This window comes from Chlamydotis macqueenii, chromosome 3, assembly GCF_036417535.1.
Source record: "Chlamydotis macqueenii isolate bChlMac1 chromosome 3, bChlMac1.mat, whole genome shotgun sequence".
NCBI lineage: Eukaryota > Metazoa > Chordata > Aves > Otidiformes > Otididae > Chlamydotis > Chlamydotis macqueenii.
In genome coordinates, this window is record NC_141558.1 from 86453210 (window position 1) to 86474020 (window position 20811).

The 20811-nt window shown below is 36.5% G+C and overlaps 1 protein-coding gene across 2 annotated transcripts in view; it reads right to left on the reverse strand.

Moving 5' to 3' along the window:
• The window catches only part of ZFAND3 (zinc finger AN1-type containing 3), a 149396-nt gene that overhangs the window by 101048 nt on the left and 27537 nt on the right, over positions 1-20811 (reverse strand). Inside the window, exons 2-4 of one of the 2 annotated variants that reach the window (XM_086743563.1) lie at positions 11160-11212; positions 9241-9281; positions 7839-7865 (exon numbers count right to left, since the gene is read on the reverse strand). In XM_086743563.1, coding sequence (XP_086599689.1) covers positions 7839-7865; positions 9241-9268 — 55 coding nt within the window. In that variant the 5' untranslated portion in view covers positions 9269-9281; positions 11160-11212. The remainder of the gene's footprint in view (positions 1-7838; positions 7866-9240; positions 9282-11159; positions 11213-20811) is intronic. The other variant, XM_086743562.1, reaches the window with a different exon arrangement.

Sequence of the window (20811 nt, forward strand, 5' to 3'; positions counted from 1 at the left end):
GAACTAAAGATAAAGTGTCCAGAAGATGAAGAAAACTGTACAACAGCCACATATGGGAAAGAAGAGAATTCTTCCAGTACCTCAAGGGGGCCTACAAGAAAGATGGGGAGAGGCTGTTCAGTAGGGCCTGTTCTGACAGGACAAGGGGTAATGGTTTTAAAATAGAGGGAGGTAGATTTAGATTGGATATTAGGAAAAAATTTTTACAAAGCGAGTTGTAGAACACTGGAACAGGTTGCCCAGAGAGGTGGTAGATGCCCCATCCCCGGAAACATTTAAGGCCAGGCTGGATGAGGCACTGAGCAACCTGATCTAGCCGGAGATGTCCCTGCTCCTTGCAGGGGGGTTGGACTAGATGACCTTTGAAGGTCGCTTCCAACCCTAACCATTCTATGATTCTACGAAATTCCAGAATTTTGCCTGAGACTTATGAAGGCTAAGACAAAACAAAGAAACAAAAGGTCGCTCACAATGTCCATTCCTCAATGGTATAAAAGGCAAAGCCAAAATCAGCTTATCATAGTGAGGGCTCAAGAGCCAGAACTCTTTGTTCTCCATGTCACGCACACAGGTGATGTTGGCCAGACTACCTGGACATGCATCTTCAGGCTTGTGTGTATATGGGTGTGACAACATAAATAGACAAAACTTAATTAAAACTTTGTGAAATAAAATTGCCTTCCTCCTCCACAAGATCCAACACTAATCTGTTACACTAATTTCCCATACTGTCACTAACACCATGCTAGAGCTGGAGGGTGGGGGGGTGTGAACCTGCATTACATACAACCGAAGGATCACGCTTCTATCCCAGAGTTTGGGCAATTTACTCAGCCCGAGAGCCTTGACTGACATTGAAGTCAGCCAATTTCCATTTTAATCTAATACGTGCTAATAGCATGCTTACTGTGAGCCAATTTGGAAGAGGCAAATACAGATATTGTTCCTCAAACCACCTTTTCTTTCCCAAGATAAGGCTCTAGATTTATCTCAGCTCCTTAGATTACCACTGCTACTGTACTGAACAGCATATATATTTTATCTTCACAAACATTCCAGTGAAGTAGGGAAATACTCTCATCTCTCAGTAACTGATGAGGAACAGAAAGGGGAAGACAAAAAAAGCAACTTGTCTAGTATCACAAAAGAATTGCTCATTGACTGTAAAAAAGAAATCCGGTCTCAAGTTCCTAGCTAGCTGTCCAGCTGCTAGATCACATTCCATTCATACACAATGGACAGACAACTGGAAAGTCATCAGTTACATTTTGTTCTATTATCCAGATCCCGATTGTCCTGTACAACTACTTACCTAACAGCTTAAATGACCTTAGTGAACAGCTATCCTTCCCTTATATCTAGCTGCTGAGCTAAAAGGTTTTCCTTCATCTTGCCCTGCTTGTGTACGCACGGATTGTTGAAATGTCATCTCAGTCAGCCGCCATGACTGTTCATGTAAGTTCCTTCTCATCGACCTTAGCTGAAGGCTGTTAGTGGACAGTAACTTCATCCCTTTGAAGATGCACAAGAATGTAGAACATGTGAGTTAGAGTGAAGAGAGAGGAAAGGAAATGTTTGGGCTGGAATGCAAGAAAGAACTGCAAAGCAGATTTAACTTCTAAAATTGTTGTTGTGTCTTGCTTGAATTAATCAGGAAGTTTAGTTAGTGTAAACAGCAGCAGAATGCTGGATAATTTCTGTAACAGTCACAAATATTGCTTGTCACAGAGGTACCCCTCCTAGTTACCTTGAAATGGTAGAATAATAATGAGCCTCATGGTCACCTAGCACATAACCTTAGTACCCTTATTTCATGAAAGTTGCTTCTAGATTCCTTCCATTGTAAAATACATTTTGAAACCAGCTCTTTTACCACCTAGCACTCTTCCTGTCCTACCTCAGCCTCTTGGGTAGTAGTACAAGGGGAAGGAGAAAGGTTACCTGCTAGTCCTGTACAATTTTCATGTGGCATTAGCGATTAGAACCCTAGAAAACATGCAGTCAACTCGACAGCTATCCCTGTGCATTCCTAAACACTCCTCATGCAGTACTGTGTAACATGTCTCCAATAACAAAGTTTATTATTTGCAAGATGAAATGTGAATCTGCATCATACTTCTCATTCAACGAGTTGAATGTTTCTAAAATGTCCTCACTGGTACTGACTTCTCCTCTCAGAGAAAAAGAGTTAAATATCCTCTTTTATTCCCCAAAGGCTGCTGGTCCCACGCAGTGGTGCCATGTTTTATTTAAAACATGCTCTCTCTCAGTAACCACTTCTTCTAATTGGCAAGGCAAGGCTGGGTCCCCAAAGCACACAGCTCGTTACATTCAGTTTGGATTACAAAAACACGATGAAACAAACTGCATCGAAATGTACAAATTAACAGCTCAGGAGTGCACAATATGGACATGGAACTAGATTGTAATATGGAACAAACTCCACAGGGAGGCTAAGGAACAAATCACTAGTGTCTCTATAAACTATAGAAGGTTTCCAAATAACCAAACACACAAAACAGAGCACAGGCTTTTCTATAAATCACAAAAATTGCTAAATGAGAAAAAAGAAAAAAAAGAAAACATTCCCTCTCCTATCTTATGCATGCATTTATAGGGGAACAGAGTTACAAGAAAGTTTAATAAATTAAATCTGTGGGTTGCACGTTCTAAATAGGTAACTCTGCTTTAATGCTAGCAATGTGCAAACATCATGGCAATTAAGTCATAATTCTAAAGATTTTTTTTTACATCAGAGAACCTATACACAAGCGATTAAATTACAGCTGGTGTTTCGACGAGTCATTTGGAAAGGTTACAAGTTAGAAGGTGAACAAGATATTAACAAAACAAAAAGAAACTAGCTGTACCATGAAGAAGAAAGCATACAAGAAAATAGAGCTATGAAAAACTAAAAATAATGCAAGTCTGAGACAAAAAGAGGCTGAACTCTTTTCTTTGCTTGTAGATCCATCTGTACAATGGGACTGTCAATCCCTTGAGATAAGCAAAAGAAAACACATGGAAAATATCACTGATGTCTCATCAAGACAGAGGAAAAAAAATAAATTAAAGACTGTTTGGTAGTCTTTTCAGGTACCAGTACTAAGAAGAGGTCCTATTTTTGTTTAAGTATAATTTATATTTTTAACAAATGAGCTCCAGACTACTAAACTGTGAATTCAGCAAGAGGCAATCCAATGAAACAGCCACTGATGTCCTACAGGGTAGTTTGCTGATAGGATTGATTGACTGTAAAATGTTAAAGTTCTTAATTAAAAGGCATTCAATTTTCCTAGACTGTATTGGTGAAAAGGCACTTTCAAATGTGACTGGAAAAAGCCATACTAACTTGAAATTAGTAGCAGCCAGAAAGAAGAAAAGAGACAAAGAAAAAAGATGTTCTACCTCAATCTACAACATCTGAGTGCCAGCTCTGAAAGATTCTCTCTCTTCCACTAACAATTGAATAGAAATAGAAAGAATTTGTGGGTTTGCCCTCCATCAGTCCTTGCCTCATCCCACTATTTTATATAGGGTAAGATGAAGAAGAAAAAAAGAAAAAAAATAATTGAGCAAATCGAACAAACAGGTGAGCCATTGGCCCTATTGACACCCTAAGCTGTGCTGCTGTGTACACAACCTTCACACAGCCAGGTCCCAGGCACCTGAGGGTTGCATCCCACACAGCATCTTTAATGCCCTTCTACATAACAGACAGCAAAACCATATCAGTATTGCCACAAAGCAACACAGGAGCCCTGTACTCCACAACTTCCATGCCATAATAGTATAGACAGAGAAAAAAAAAAAAAAAAAAAAAGTGGATCCCTCAAGTAATACTATACTAACTTCACTCTAAATGTGATCTCTATTTAACTCTTAAAACTCCAGCAAGCCTAGAAAGCTTCAGTTATCCTTCTCTCCCATATTTCCAGTTCTTCTGTATATATTGAGTACTAGGAACACACAGCATAAATATGCTGGGTAATTTGATTGATGGTACTGTTTTTGACAGAAGTAAAACAACTAGCCCTAAGCTTAGATAATACAACTATACTTGAATAAGCTCTTTTTAAAATTTATTTGTATTTCCCCTCTGAAACTTTAAGATGAGTTAGGGGAAAAGGAGTCAACTAAAAACATATAAATCCTTTCCTAATCCTTCCACAAAATATTGCCCTGTTCCAACAACCCAAACAGAGCTATTACTCAAATTTTTACTTTTCTCTTTTTCAAAGCCACAAAATAATGTATACTAATGGAGTAAAAAGAATCCTTGTGGTTAGCAGTGCAAATCAAGCTTATAAATGAGTGAGGCCAAACTAAATTATCTTTTTTTTTTTTTTAACTCCATTTCATGGTGGTTGTCTTTCTTAAGTTTAGCATACATCTCACCTTTTCAAGTTTACTAATTATGCTAAGACATCTTTTCCCTACCAGCCTTCTCCTTTTAAAAATTCTTCGGGAATAGAGTAAAAATAAAAAAATTAAATGCATGCCAAACAAGATCTATGTTTATATCTTGAATGTTACAGTTCTTTATTAGTAGGTGCTTTAGAAGATAGAAATGTCTTTGTAGCCCCTGTAACCAGCTACACAACTTTCTAAAGAATTATTTAGCTGCAAGCCTGACTGTGTAAAAAAAGTTGGAGATTAAGCTTGACTACTTTTAAGTGCTAGCCAGTGAGTACCGTTTTTTGTAGCAAGCAGTTCATGTACTTTAAAATACAAAGACAGACATGAATAGAGCAAAAAATTCTAGCCTAATGAAGCAACAAACTGAGGCAATGGTTTACATTAGGAGCCAACAAAGGGAATACCACACAGAGAAAGAAACATTTTATATACAGATAAAGAAAATTAGTACTTAGTGCTGCTTTCAAACTTCTGAAAATACTTGCTGCTTTTCTAGCAAAGTACTAAAATGTGCATTCAGATAAGAAATTACAAGGGTATGAAAAATGCAAATATAACAGATTTTTAATCATTCATTTAGGAATAAAAACCTTATGAAGAAGAGAAGGTCTGAATAAAGCATAATCTATCGTTTATCATACAACAGGATAATATAGCAAGGACAACAAAATTTGAACTAGCAACATGCAAGATGTGCCTGTTGAAAAGGTTTCTAGTAAGTAAGCTAAAAGCTCAACTGATGATCAAGTTAGCAGCTGATTAACAGCAAAATCTCTTTAGGCAGGAACACAGACTTTTGCCAGCTCATGCTTACAGTAGGTGTTATTACTGCCAGACAACGTGGCATTCTAAATAGCTCCCAGGATTTACAAAGACTGAAAGAAGAGAAAATTGTGTTATTGAAGTGACTCTGAGTCGCATAAACTCCCCAATTTTGCAAGCTCCAAAAACTGTGTAAGACTTAGGCGTGACAAAATAAAGGTCTGCTCAACAAAGCAGAAGGGTTAAAATGCACAAAACCATGAAATAACTCTATAGTCAGATGTCTGAGTGAGTTCAGGAAATGAAAAAAACAGCGAATAATCTTATATTTCTAGAATCAGATGATATATAAAAGATATTAGTGTCTATTTTTTTTTCCACTTATCAAATCTTTCAAATTCATGAGAATAAAAGAAATTATTGACATTACAAAATTTCATAACCTGGCATAGAGCCAACCATATGTATTGACAATACCTACACGGTTCCAGCAATACTGATTTCCTACTTGGTAGAGTAAGATTAAAAATCTATAATTGTTACTTACCAAGATGCCAGTATGTAAAAAAAAAAAAAAGTATTTGATTTCAAACTAAAAATAAAACTGAACTAAGAGCAAAGGTCTTAGGGTTCTTGGGTTATATGAAGCATTTTCTCAAATTCAGTCATGCTGATCTAGTGCTTCACAGAACGTGAACAAAAATCCTGTATAGCTGGATTAAGAAGAGATGGACACCCACCTCTTGAAGTTTCAATTACACCTTCAGACAGAAGGGCTATGAAATTGATTCACAAATCCATGAATATGCTAATCAACATTTCATTTTCTTCCAGTTTTTCCAGTGCCTCTCTTCACCAAACCATCCAGTGCTGCACTTACCTTCAGCTTCAGATACTACTGAACAAGCCAAAAATACACTTCCTGCACCCCTCTTTCCAATGCTGATTGCACCATAACACAAGTTGAACTTTCTAGACTCACAATCAAACGGATTAAAGACAGATTGTATTCTGGGGAGTGATTTAAGTAGAAATCCTAGTTTTACAGTTTTCTGTATTTAAATATTTGTTCTTACTCTGTAACTTTGTTCTGTGACTGTTCCCAGAGGTTCCAACTAAAAATGAGCTTTTGAGGTACCAGGTAATTTTTCCTGAATGTTTGTAGAATTCCTGCCTGAAAGGGACTACTTTGTAAAAGTGGCTTTTCAAAAGTATTCAAATAATGTCCCTACCTGAAGTTGATATTAAAACTTTCATAAACCTAATGGGAGCAAAGATAGATTAATAAACAATACTTTTGAAAAAAATTCACTCACACCACTGGCCCGTATTTTAATCATTCAGACTTCACAGTTTACCACATTGAAAGAAAAGAGGTTGCAGTATTAGCGAAAGATGTAGTGTTACTAAGGAAGCTACTCTGGCCGTAATTTGCATTTTTTCACTTCCCAGCCTATATTCTGATTAAAAAAAACAAACAAACAAAACAAAACACCCCACACTTTATTGCATTTGTATTCTGTATGTGCAAGAAGTCTGAAGCAACTATGCCTCAACCATCTAAAGAGCAAATTTATTTGAAGCAATTTAATATGTGGCATTATACTTGCACTGTATCTGGAGACTTTGAGGCATTGATAGCATGTGGTCAGCACTGAATTGGAGACAGAACGTTGCAAAGTACTGTGCAGAAGTACAATTAACTTGGAATTATTTCACAGAGGCTTTTGAACATTTCAGAGTCTGCTGCTTTTACAGGGCTTAAATAAAACAAGTCAGGTATTCCTTCTTGGAACAGACAGATGAGGTGAAGAGGAGGCAAAGAGGGCTTAAGAGGATAGCTAACTTCAAGCTCCTCTATTTTATCAGCCTTTACGTGCAAGCTAAGAACTAGCCTGTGGCAAATGAACGGCAGATGTATGGTTGTACAGAAGAGCTTAGTGAACCTCCTAGATCTAGGTCAACACATTGGGGTTCTTCTAGGCAAAGGGTTGTATACATTTGTGCTGTATCCAGCTCACTCTTGCCATAGACAGTTGAACAACCTAATCTCTATAATAACCTGTGCAATATACTCCCATGTTTAATATAAAAAAATGTACAAAGATAGCCATAACAAAGAACTCCACTCTCCTTGCTGCACGATCTTGTTGGTTTTCCCGTTTGTTTAATCTGGGGACAAAATGGGAGTGAAAATTCCGTGAATTTATCTCGATAATAAATTTAGAAATCACAAGTATGTGGTCAAACAAGAAGGCAAACTGACAGTTCCCCAACCATTGCCCTTTGGTCTGTTTCTGTGCTGTGCCAGCTAACCAAGCTATGACCAGAGATGGGGAGGAACGGACAGTCAGAAGCAAAGAAGAGCACATGATCATGTATTCACAAACTTGTACATAGTTCAGAAAATCTGAAAAACCAGTAAAGATAGGAAGGTTCCACATAGTAATTTGTATTGCAATGTAAACCCAACAAGGTTTTCATCTCTTGCTGACTTGTTCCCTTTCTACCTTGCCTTATATAAGATGATAATGCTTACACAAACGCAAGGGGCTTTGCTGCTCTATCTGAAGTTATTTTTTTTTAAAAAAAAAAAAAAAAAAGGAAGACTGGATTCCCTGTGAAAAAAACCCCCAACATTTAACAAAGTTACTAACCTTTTTCGTTGTGTGGATTTCTTTTTTCTAAAATAAAAGAGAAAGGAAACGATGGTCAAGAGAAATAATTCCCAGTTTTCCCTTGCATATAAACCTGCTTCAACACATTTGAATGAATAACTTGCCATATTAGAAGAGAAACAAGAGGAACTTTTTTCATATTGTATCTTTGGAGTGCCTGGAATGGTGAAAAAACTCTTTCAACAGTTTACTTGCCTAAAACCTTCCTATCTGCGGTGGATAAATTTACAGAAACAAGAGTATACATCTTTCTATTTCAATACTGTGGCAGGAAATCTAGTATTAAAAAAATATGCTACAATATTGCAGTAACATAAAAGAAAAAAAAAGAAATAAGACTTATGTGGAACTGATGACATTGAGAGTTTGAGTTACTACTCAAACAGGACTGCTTAGTTTAGTGCTACTTGTTGAAGGAATCATAGTTAAAAAAATCTAAAGAGATAGAGTAAATTTGCCTTTTTCTACAATACTTGGTTTTGTTCCAACTAGCAGTAGCTTTTTAAGTTACTTGAGCTCTCCAAGTCTTATTTCATTAAAATAAACAGGCTGTAGAGAAAGTCTTGAAAATTTTAAAAGGTAAGTTGGGCGCTTTTTGGTACAGTTTGCCTTAATTTTCAAATATTCTATGATTTTGCCTTGGAAATCAATGACCTTAAATTTACGCACACTCAACATTAAAGTAATGTTTCATAGACAAGTCAATGACTGAAAGTTTAAAAAGAAATTCTGAACTTTTTAATATTCTATCTGCTCCCTCAAGAGAAATTAAAAATCATGAACTATGACAGCACTTTTATTTCAATTAAAAATAAGTTTACAATAGTAAATATCACAAAAAAAATAAGAAAGGCAAAGTTATAAAATGCTAACAGGAAAAGGTCAATAGCAATTCCTAACATTTTTCACAGTAGATATGACACTGCAATAAGAATAAGCAGCAATTAGAATTAGCCTACTGATGAGCTACTGTTCAAGAGCTACAAGTTGAAAAGAAACGGAGCAAGAGGTTTTCTATACCAACTTTTCATTTTTTATCCATACCAGATTTCAGAGGTTATTACAAAATCCTACAAAATTCAAAATTACAATTCAGACTTATGCATTTTGAAAGCCACATCATCCATATAGGAGTTGTGCTGACATTAGAGCTCTGTAGTTCAAGGGTGTTCCAGAATTCCATCACTTCAAGAACAAGGCTTGACTGGAACATTTACACAAGAGGTTCTTGATTAGCAAACAAATGAAGCATCAAAGTGAGGAAAATCTGATTACATATACACACTGAAGGAAGAAAAACTCATGCACAAATCCTGAAGGAGATGCCAACAATGTGGTTTCGATAATCTAACAAAAACACAAAGCCTTTTACTGCACTTACCAGCAAAGCATTTGGAACACAGATTCATAGTCTTGCTGGACCTGGGGCAAAAATAAAAAAAAAAAAAATAGAGCTAAAAAATTCATTGTAATTCTAATCAATACAGGGAAGCTTTTTGGGGAATGAAGCAAGGGTACAGAGAGGCAAGAACTTAAATGGCTAGGAGCCCAAGATAACTGGCTATAAGTGGCTGAACTAGGAACAGAGATGGGGGAAGAGACTTCACATGGTAATCTCTTTCCAATTTAAAGAGCTTCCAAAATGTAACTTCCACACAGTTACCCCATATTTGAAAATAAGCTTATTTCACCATTCAATGTATACGTTACACACTCATCATTCAGACCTTTCTGTTGCAATATGAAAATAATGATAGATAGGAAGAGCCAATACATTCCACTTGAATATCAGACTCCCCTTGGCAACAGCTTCGCAGTCCTGACAAATCCTGAATACAGTACAGCAATAGAGAGATTAAAGTATTGCACGTATAAGGACAAAGACAGATGTGCTCTTGGAAGTCTAGCTGGAATGGCTTATTACCTCAAGCTGTTCATTACTACCCTCAGCTGCATCGAGCAGTAATTTAAAATAACCTGGCTGACTTTGCACTGACATGGGCTAGGATACTTCATATGATCCATTAGTGTGGCTCAACTCTGAGGGCAGTAACCTTCAGCTGAGAGAAAAACAGCTGGAGAATGACAGCAATATCTTAAGCATCCCAGATGTCTCCAAAGTGTTTGTGCAATTATGCCACAAGCCTTCACCCTCATAAAGAAAGTCAGTAGGCTCACAAAACAAAAAAGAAAAGAAAAAAGAAAAAAGCTATAGACCTCTCTAGGGCTACCATGAAACTACCCAAAGCAATATACTATGGGAGAACAGGTTTCTCCCAGTTTACAAAAAGTTCTCTTCTAGCATTACATAATCTCTTTTACAAAGTGAGATGAAGAATATTCTCAAAAGCTCTCCACACGTTGAAATGTCTTTATGTAAGAGTAACACAGTTTCTGTGCACACTGCCCAATATTTGATTTGTTCAGTGCTCCTGAATCAGCTCCATCATTACATATAAGCATTAATGCCATCCTGAGCAGGTCTGAAAGTACATATTAACAGGCAAAGTTATACCAAAACTGTCCATGCCCACAAGACTTTTTTGCCTCCTCAGGGCAGCCTCTAGCTGGAACGTATTATTTAGTCAAATTAATTGCATCTTTATCTTTAGAAATATGCATACACAAAACCAATTCAGATTATTATCAACACAGTCGTTTTCTATTTCCAGCCAAACACGGATGGAATTTTGAGATAAGATCTGCATCTTACAATATACAAATTACAAAAATCAAAACTGCTTCTTGTCTCAAGACAGAAGTTTTGACAATTTTTTCAAAGCAATTATATCACAAATGAACACATTCATCAGAATTACAAAATTTTCCCTCCCCTTAAGAGTTTGCAAATGGATATTTCGAATGACTTTCCAGTAACAAAGGAAACCCAGACTTGGTCAATCATATCTTAGTATTAGTCATATCAAAACATTACAGATGCTTTTCAATTCATGCACATTTGAAAGCTGGTTTACATCAGGCTCAGGAATTCTAGAAGAACACAGTTCACTGCAGATATGAGACAGAAGCGTTTGCCAGCTATAGCAAGAGCCACAGACACATGAAAGCTAGTTTTAAATGCAAACAGTATGTGCACAGGACAAAAGTTAATTCCCAGGAAAAGAAAAGCAGAACAGCATTTGTAGCTATAAAAATACATAATCAAATTGGTATATACCCAAAGATTCAATATCTATGTTGACAGTCTGCACAGATTATCTACCTTCAAAAGAACTGCAATTAAAAACAGCATGGTGAGTCAACACCTACAGCATTAGTGTGCTGCAGTTCAGTACTCACTGCTTACGGGTTAGACCTTCTGGAGCAGCTCAATATGCCAGGCAGGAGCTTCTCTGCAAAGCCATTAAACCCCAGGGGCAGCAAAGAAAAAGAAAGGCAGAGTTCAGATGGTTCATATTGATGACATCGGAACGGGCAATGACAAATGTTTTCAGTGGTATAATCAACCATCTCAGCTGTTAAATATCAATCCAAAGCCTCATACAATATTTACTTATCAGCACACCAACAATGGAAAACACACACACACAACATACAGCTATGTGAAAAAAAAAGAAAAAAAAAGGCTGCCATTTACTCATAACACAAAAAAAACCCCAGATTTTCTGAAAGGACAGTGCTATTGGACAAGTGACCTTGTAAGCTAAATAACTTCAGTTCACTGTTACAGTTTCAAGGATCACTTTCTCTCTGATCCTTTTATATGCATTTTTTTTTAAGGTATCCAAGTCAGTGTGAGGCTGGTATGTAAAATGAGAACCTAAACTTTGAGTGCGTTTTTTCTTTTAGTTTCTTTTACACAGTCACTTATGTCACTGCAGATCCATCAACATCAAACTAGAACTAAAAAAATGGCATTTTTCATTACAGACAGGGTAACAGTGTTGATCAATAGTTGGCCGCTTTTTGAAAGTGCAATACATAATTAAAGCAAAAGTTTTACAAAGAAAAGCATTAAGCAGTTTACATACGTCAAACTTACTAGGTATTATCTGAGAGTCATGTCAGTGTCTGTCAAGTGAAATATATGTTTGACAGCTCTTTGTTACACTGCAAATCTCTCCTCTCATTGCTAGGATTTCCTGTTTACAGGCAAGGGGTCTCTCACCAGACTCCACAAAATTGAGCAAATCTGCATATTGCTGCGTTCTCTATGAAGCAAGTCTTGTTAACCACATATTTGTTTTACATTAAATACTTCCCAGTGACTCCAGTGTTCACCAGAAACTCATACTGCCAGCCAGGAACACCAAAATATAAATTTTATTTGCTCTAATAGCCTTTTCAAATCTCATACATCTGTAATATCTGTTATTTCTTGAGGTAATTTTATTTGAAACACTCAAAGGTCTAAAGCATCAGAAAGATGTGGTCGTGACAGAGCCTCCTTTCCTTCTACTTCATAGGAAAGAGATAGTCACAATGGCCAACTCTATTGGGAGACTTTTAGGAAACACAATACATTTCAGATTTCTAGGAACATACAGTAAAACCGTGAGTGTAAAGATGAATAAGGCACAGCGAAGCTAAAATTCAAAGTCAGTCCTGGCAATGAGAATTGCATGTTTTAGACTGCAAGTCTTTAGGCTGACACCCAACATTTCTAGACCCTTCTGTTGCAGTTTGGTCAGGGATATTCAACACGTTTGTGAATCAGTTATCAAATCATCTCGGTTTTTAACTGGACATGTTAAGGTAATTCCCCAATTTCCCTCAGAGGAGTCAGCTTCATGCTTAACAGCACCTAATCCAGAATTACGACAGTATACATGTTATATGTACAACATCCCTAGAAAGGCAGTTTTACACTGGTAATTTACAATCTCCACTTGTATGTAATTTAAGTTGGTATTCAGAAAGACATTAATATTTATGGATAAGTCAAGTCAAATAGAATGGTATTATCTCTGAGGCAGAATATAAAGTTAAATCCTACTTGAAGGTACTTCCATCTGTCAAAAAGAAACCATTTAACTAAAGGGTGACACAAAATTATTATGTAGATTGGAAAGCACAAGGTGAAGCAAGCTCGGAAGGTCAAGTTGCAGAACAGCTTAAAGGCACAGGATACTTCAAGCCAGCTGGAAAACCCCAGAGGCTACAGAATGATTGCACGCAACAACACCCCAGGACTTGGTCTGAAACAAGTATAGGTAGTAAAAGTGCTTCCACTGCCAAAGAAAAAAAAAAAACACTCCCTTAACAAGACAGCCATTAAAGTAGTAACAATGACATAGGGACTTTGAAAGAGAAAGAAATTTACAGAAATGAAAAATCCTGGAAGTTACAACATATTTATACTTTAAGCAATAAATAAATCACATGTAAGGATAAAAATAAAAAATACATTTGAGGCTGTGCAAACCATGATCCCTTACTGACACTGTTGTGCCTACAGATCTCCATAGCAAAAGAAATTGAGCCTTCAGACAGATGCACATGCAGACCACTGTAAGGTCTTAACTTCAGCGAGATCAACATCTACCTCTCTGGTTAAAGATGAATAATGCAAAATGAGAGCCAGTGAGAGGCATTAAGTATCAAAAATAACATAGGTCAAGTCCTGTGTTTTGATTTGTAACTAACTAACAAAACTAAAGAACTGATTCTTATTCAGCCCCTCTGCTTGCTTCCCTGATTCCATTTTCATAAGTTACTTCCAGTACATTCTTCTGAAGGCATGGCCAAGCACTGACAATTATTTACTCAAATTTATGTCCTATTCTACTAATTATGCCTTTTCTTTCTTGCCATTTGTCAGTATACCGTTGCGAGGTACCATTCAAATCAACGACCATCCTAGTCTGTCTTCCCTGGAAGTTTGTTTTTCCTTCCCCTCCCTCAGTAAATGATTTTATCAATACAAAACCACATCTAGAGAATGAAGTTGATATTCTAGTCATAAAACTCTAAAGATAAGACTGAGATGTACAGTTGTTGATCAGAATAGCCAGAATCTAAAAAAGACAAATCTCGATCTTAAGGTTCAACAAATTACATATGGAAATTTTACACCGTAAGAGAGTTAAAAAGAAGTATACAGAAATTTGCCTGATCTCAGTCTCCCTTATAAAAAAAAAAAAAAAATTCTTCCAAGGAATTTATATAGGTATACCTAGTAAATATTGAAAGTTTTCTAACAAAAGCCTACATTTTCCAGCAGACTTTCAGATACTTCCTAGCTTCCCCATTCTCATCTTTAAGAGAAAAGAAAAAAAAAAAAAAAAAAAACCCCAGAAATGCTAAAAACTAATACTAGCTTAAATCCACACAAGTGCCAAAGGGCAATACAAAATGCTCGCTTTCATCTATATTAAGTCTCCTACACTTTTTAAGGTAATAGCGAACTAGCACTATTAATGCAAATACCCGCCAATAGCAAGAATCATGCAGCTGCACCAGAGTAAAAATAAATAACAATTCTAGCATAGTTGTATATTCTCAATGCTTAAAAAACAACACCAGAATAATAGTCATTATTGAAAGTAATTTTTGTTCAGTTGTCTTTTGAGGTCGGAAAAACAAGGAATTTGGAGAGAAAATAAAATGCTTCCATGTAGCATGCATGCATTAGACACTTCATTTGAAAGATATTTAAGCCACAGATGCTAATTAAGTATGATTGCAAAATCCCAAATTCTGCATTTCTATTGGGAACAAGGTTTTCCAGCATATCTAGTAATGATTTTTTAAGATGCAGAAGTTCCTACGACTTGGTAGTAGGAAAACATATCTGCTTCAGTGGCACTATAATCACGGTGATTAAATGCATCATGTTAAATGCTTCTTGGTCTCCTTCCAGCGTAGCCATTAGAATGGGATCGCAGTGTCACCACAGTACTGATGTATCTTAGCCTCTGAATGATGCCTGTCCAATATTGTCAGGAGCCATATGTTTGAGAAACAGTGACATAATATGAACCATGTCATTAATTAGTTAAAACTACAAAGCAGCCTCCTCCCTATACATTCAGCACATGCTGTTTCACGTATTTGGCAACTCAGGACAACTATACATGTTAAATCAATGCACTTATACTACTGTAGTTAATGGCCTGTCACCATTTCCATTATAAAGTAATTTTCAAAGGTTTATAACTCTGCTTGAAGAATTCACTCGGAGCGGAATCCTGCCACGTGGCAAAAGCAAAGCCATAGCCCACATATGTTTACTTTCATCCAACCAGACTAGAAGGATTATTTATCATTAAAAGAAAATTGATCAAGTTCTGTATTTCCCTTACACTTTTCATCAGTTGCTTAGCGTATATAACGCTTCACCTTGTACAGGAAGGAGATTAATTAGATGGTGTTAATAAGACCCTCAATCGTCCTTTGAAAGTTCAGAATATCCTGTACAATAGGTTCTGAAAGTCATTTTACTTTTCTAAATCAGAAGTCACTTCATTGATTTCATATATGCTGCATATTTGATATTTATAGTTCCTCTTTAATTTACGACTCTGCTAATAGGATACAGGCAAGGTTTTCTGGATAGTTTAAACAATTCATCTTTTTAGACTGAGGCAGTTCAGTTATTCAAGAATGATGTATGTCAAATTCTTTTCAAATGAAAGAGCAGAAGTGGACCATGTCAAATGCAGGTGGACCAACAGAGAACTTGGCAACCAAAACACTCAAATCTGTTTCTGAGTGTACGTAAGTGAAAACAATCTGAAATTAAATATCCCACAAATGCAGTCAGTATCCTCTGCTTCCTCAGCTGTTCTATACCCATATGCTCAGTGATAAGAATTCTGGTTCAATTAGAAGAGTGTTACTGGGAAGATTTTATTATTATTATTATTATTATTATTACCACTACTAGAGGGGTTTTGCTTGGAAAAATATATGAATATTGTGGTTTTGGTCTCCTCATTTTCACCACAAACAATTTAAGTACTGCTTATCATGTCAAGATTTTCAGTAAGAGCTGCTGAAAATGATGCTTCAGTTAGTGAGTCACACATTTATGAGGACCTCATCATTTTGACCTCAATTTGAAATGAAATGGAGGGTAAGCTTTATGCACAGCACAGTGTACTAGTGTAATGCCCTTTTGGTAGCTTTCCACATTCAAAACATATGCTGATGCATCCCAATGAAGTAGCTGTATCCTGATTTGTTTTTTTTTTTTCCAATGGCTGCACTAAAGTATTATTTTTAAACTCTATGGCTGAAGCACTTTTTAAATTTTAAATATACAAAGACACTGAAGTGCTTTGTTGACCATAAGGCCAGAGAAGAGCACAAATACACAAGAGTAAGAAGGGGAAAATGGGGAGAATACACAGCAACAAAGTAGCTCCTTACTCTTACACGGGCTCTGACACAAAAGCACTGATAGAGTTTCAATTTAAAGCCTTCTTCAACAATTCAAACAAACTGCAAAGAATCCTATGCATCTAAACTAGGTAAGACAGGTTGTAAGAACTTAGATCAGATTCAGCTGGGTTTATAGCTGAACTTACAAAATTGTTGCCCCCCAGTCAAAGCTAAATGCTACATATTCCTATAAATACATGTCTCTACACTTTCTTTTAAAAAAAAAAAAACAAAAACAAACAAAAAAAAAAGAAACAAAAAAACCCACCAACCAAAAAACACCCCAGCAGCAAAATCCTATACCAAATATTGCTCTGCAAGTCTTCAAAATATTTTTCACAAGGATGTGTAGCCTATTGCTTAAAGGACAGTAAAAAGCTTGAAATATTAAGTATTAATTGAGTCCAAGAGGCCTTTAACAGAAAAGCAGGAGTAATATTTGAAAGTTCTGATCTACCCACCTTCCATCAATTCCTCAAGGACATTATTATTTACATGCATTGCAGGTAATAACTAACACAATGACACACAATCATCATTTCAGATTTACAATATGAAATCATATCAACTTTATCTTTCTCTTCAGATCAGACACTCCAGTGCTCCACTGAAAAGCAGCATGCAAAAGGCTATTCCATTTGTGTTGTTCCTTTTACCACAGGGTCAGTAATATAGACTATATAGTAATTTTCTATATAGTAATATAGTAAAATACTCTTAGAAAAAAGAAGCTGGAAGAAATCTCAATAAAGTATTCATTTTGTCCCCTGACTTAAAGGCACGGCTAATTCTATATTAAAGCTCTTCAGGAAACCTATTCCAACTTACTGACCTGAACAAGTAGATTTAGCTTAGAAAATAGGAAAACTTTTCATTCTTGCTAAATTTAAGCCCAGTTTGTCTCTTCTCTACACAAAAGCAGAGAAAAGCATTTTTCTTTTTTTAATCAATGTTATTTTTGTCTGGTAAAGAAATACTTTAAAATGTCTGGAATTATAGTGGCCTGGAATGATTAGAACTTTTGAATGACATACATTAAAAAAAAAAAAAAAAAAAAAGAGCCTTGCAAAGTATTTCGAAGACCTTGTCTGTTGCATGCATGTTAAATAACACTTACAAGGATAACTTACATAAGCTAGTTAAAAAAATGCTGTTGTGTAGCACTAACAAAGTCTAGTTCAAGTACTGTGCCATAAGTGTTCTCTCAAAAGCTAGCAGAATATTAAAATTATAAGATAAATTCCTTTGTTCTAGAGATCTATTTTTAAGGTCTAACAAGTCAAACATTATACAAGCAAAAAGGAGTTTAAAGTGTTGACCATCCCAACTACACAGAAAGAAAGCACTCGAAAGCGCACTATACACAAAAGATGTGACAGGAGTCAGAAACCCAAAAGTTATTTTGAATATTCTTTTCTATGAGTTTACACATGGAAAGCTAGGTTCAGAAATAACACAGCCAGAAAGAAGAGGAAGGAGTATCCCTTAGACAAAGCAAGAAAGCATCTCTGTTTCAGGACTGGTAACAAGCTACGTACCTAATGAGCAGGTTGTCCAGCAGGATACCTCACTTGTTTCGACCTCCCTAAGCCACCCCTAAAAGCAGCAACATAACAGTGTATTTTCCTGAATGAGTGACAATCTCAGTTTTACAGTTCTTTGCACTCCTTGCTCATTGAATCCATCTGGAATCACATGCTATGGTAGAATTGTAGCACTTCTTGAAAAGTAGTTGAAGAATTTTGACAAGGTGCCTGCAATCTCATCTTACTACACTGTTCATAACCACATATGTCTAAAAGAAGCTACCAGTGTGTAAGTCAGCAGGCATTTTTCTTCCTCCTCATTTAAAATACGTTTCCAAAAGGTTAGCTGGAGGTTCACTGCAGGAAATCCACTTTCTTCCATCCCAGCTAGCCTTGTACCCAATTGTACAGTCAGGAAGCAACATGGCTCTTACTTCAGTCAGCGCTGCCTCTACACCTGACTACACACAGTCATTTTGAGTTCCCGGGGGGGAAACTGTAGCTACGTCTCATGACACTGATCTGGAGAATAAGAGAACTTCAGCTCTTCTTTCAGGAACTTGAAATGAACTGTATCAAGGCTGTATCTACACTAGGAGCAATCTGCCAGTTAACTATTTAAACAAAACAACCCTAAAAGCAGATCCTCCCATACTGGCAAAAAGCATTTCGGGGGGGGGGCGGGGGGGGGGGGGGCGGGGAGAGAGAGAGAGAGAGAGAGAGAGGAAAAAAATACATAGAAAACGTCACTTTTAGAAGTTAAATAAACCACACCATAATCAGTGCAAAAAACACTAAGGTTCTTTCTGGTAGTTGTATTTCAACAATTCAGAACTACCCTGCTGGTAGCACCAGCAGGTTTGAATGCTTAAGTCACCCAGAAATTTTGGTCAACTTCCTAAAAGCCCTCAGGTAGAAGTCTATACCAGATTTTGCATCTCAGATAATGAGCAGAAACTCCCAGCCTCCAAAAACACCTCAGAGTAAAGAAACAGAGTGCCACTTACTTGCTATACCACAGATATGCTATAAAATAATATTTGGACTAACATCTTACACAAAGTTTTGGCCCAGAACACCACTTCAGCTATTTAAACTTGCGATCTCCTCTCACATGTACCTTCTAGGTTTTCCAACACAACGCCACAGTTCAGCATAATAAGGAATGTAGCATTTCCAAACACCATAAAACTGCTTATAAACAATTCTCTCAAGATGTTTGTGTTAAACATTCAACTTCTGAAGTGTCTGAAAAAAACCTCAATAAATTAAGTTAAATTTACAACAACAAAGAGTTCAAGGAACAAATCCATACAAACAAATGCTTGGCAATATCACTTTAAAAAAGTAAACAAGAAAAAAAAGAAAGTACTCAAAAAAAGAAAGTACTATGAGTGAAGCTACTAATGAGAAACAAAGACTTACACAAAGCAAGATATTAATCTGAACCTAGAAGACAGGATTTTTTTTCCATAAATATGCATATAGGCACAAAGACAAGTAAAGAAACACAAAAGAAGTCATACACTAAGCATCCTTAGTTCAGCAAAAGATGACATGCTAAGTTGTTACCTACAGCTCCACTGACAGTTTATATCAAAGCAGCGGCATCTTTTCAGTGAAGCGTTCAGTGTAAAGCTGCTTTCTAAGGAGCTTCTAAGACACAGTGGATGCTGGCCATGAAACCCACCCTCAACCCTGAGACCCTTCGCTTGTTATGAATGACGTATGCTCTACAAACAATCCCAAATATCCCATTAAAAGACAAATGGCAAATGCTGGTCTGGAGAGGGGAAAATCTGCACAGTAAAAGTCAACAAATCCAGAATGAAAAGGAAGTGCTTGAAAAACTGAGTAGGAGAAGGAACGTTGCAAAGCATGTAAGTTTTGGACCCTTTACAAAAGAGAGCATGCAGTACATCATTATGCTTGCTCTTCTTCCTTCTACCCCAAAGAAGAATCTCTGCCTCCTCTACCAATTGTGATCCATTCACTCAACATATTCTTCATCATACCTAAAGGATATTTTTCTTTAGGGTTTGGATTTTTTAAGCCATAATTAAAGCATTAAGCATACAAACGATAGTTTAACGTCTGAAAACCTCATCCGCTCCCTACATTTTCAATATGATTTCTGAGATCTGAGCTTGACTTGGGGAACACTGGTCAACTACATTCTCTTTCAGAGTAAAGGATGCTGGAAAGCTAATGATTCAATGATGTGGTAAAGTTCAGCAACTGGACTGCAAGTAAATGTGTTGCTTCCCTCAAATCCTATGACTCATGAGCCCAAAGGGAACAGCCGCCTCAACTTTGCACTTTATCCAGGTACATTATTTCAGAACTCTTCTCAATTTTACTTTGAATAGAAAAATGCTTCAAATACATTTAAATGGGCTAAACAGCTACACATTAAAGTATAGCATCGCTGTAATAAACATTCTGGGCCCAAATCACTTCAGTCATAGCGTCCAGAATTTGAATGATGTAAAAGAAGAAACACATTTAAAATAATGTAATGCTCCGTGGTGTTAATGTCTTGCTTTTCTAAGCATTCTGAATGCAAATGTCTGACCTCCAAGAGCAAATACAATAAAAGTACTATTACTCAAGTTTTTTTCAGGACGAAAAAGCACCTTAAATGGTCCACCCTGATTCTGGGGTGGAGGGAAGTTACTTGCAAAATATAGATTTAAAACCTGCCCATCTCTGATCTAACAGCAAATACTAAGTTATTATCTTCAATCCTCTCATTAACTATAGTTAGCCCATAGGTCCACCTACTTGTCTCGCTGTAATTGTAACAATACCACTTAGTTCAAATACAGAACAACTAATATTATAAAGCTCTTTCAAAAACACAATGGAAGAGCATCTTACGCATTCTTTCAGTGGACTGTATTCTGGTCTTTGGCATTTTCTTTTATTACATGTTAATCCAAGATAACATGCACCTGACTCACTGAATACAAATGGCATATTACAAGTCTATGTTTATGAATTTCAACAGAGAAAAAGTCCTGAAAATCAACAGCTGATAAAAGAATAACTTTCCGTGATAGGAAAGTTGACGATATGTA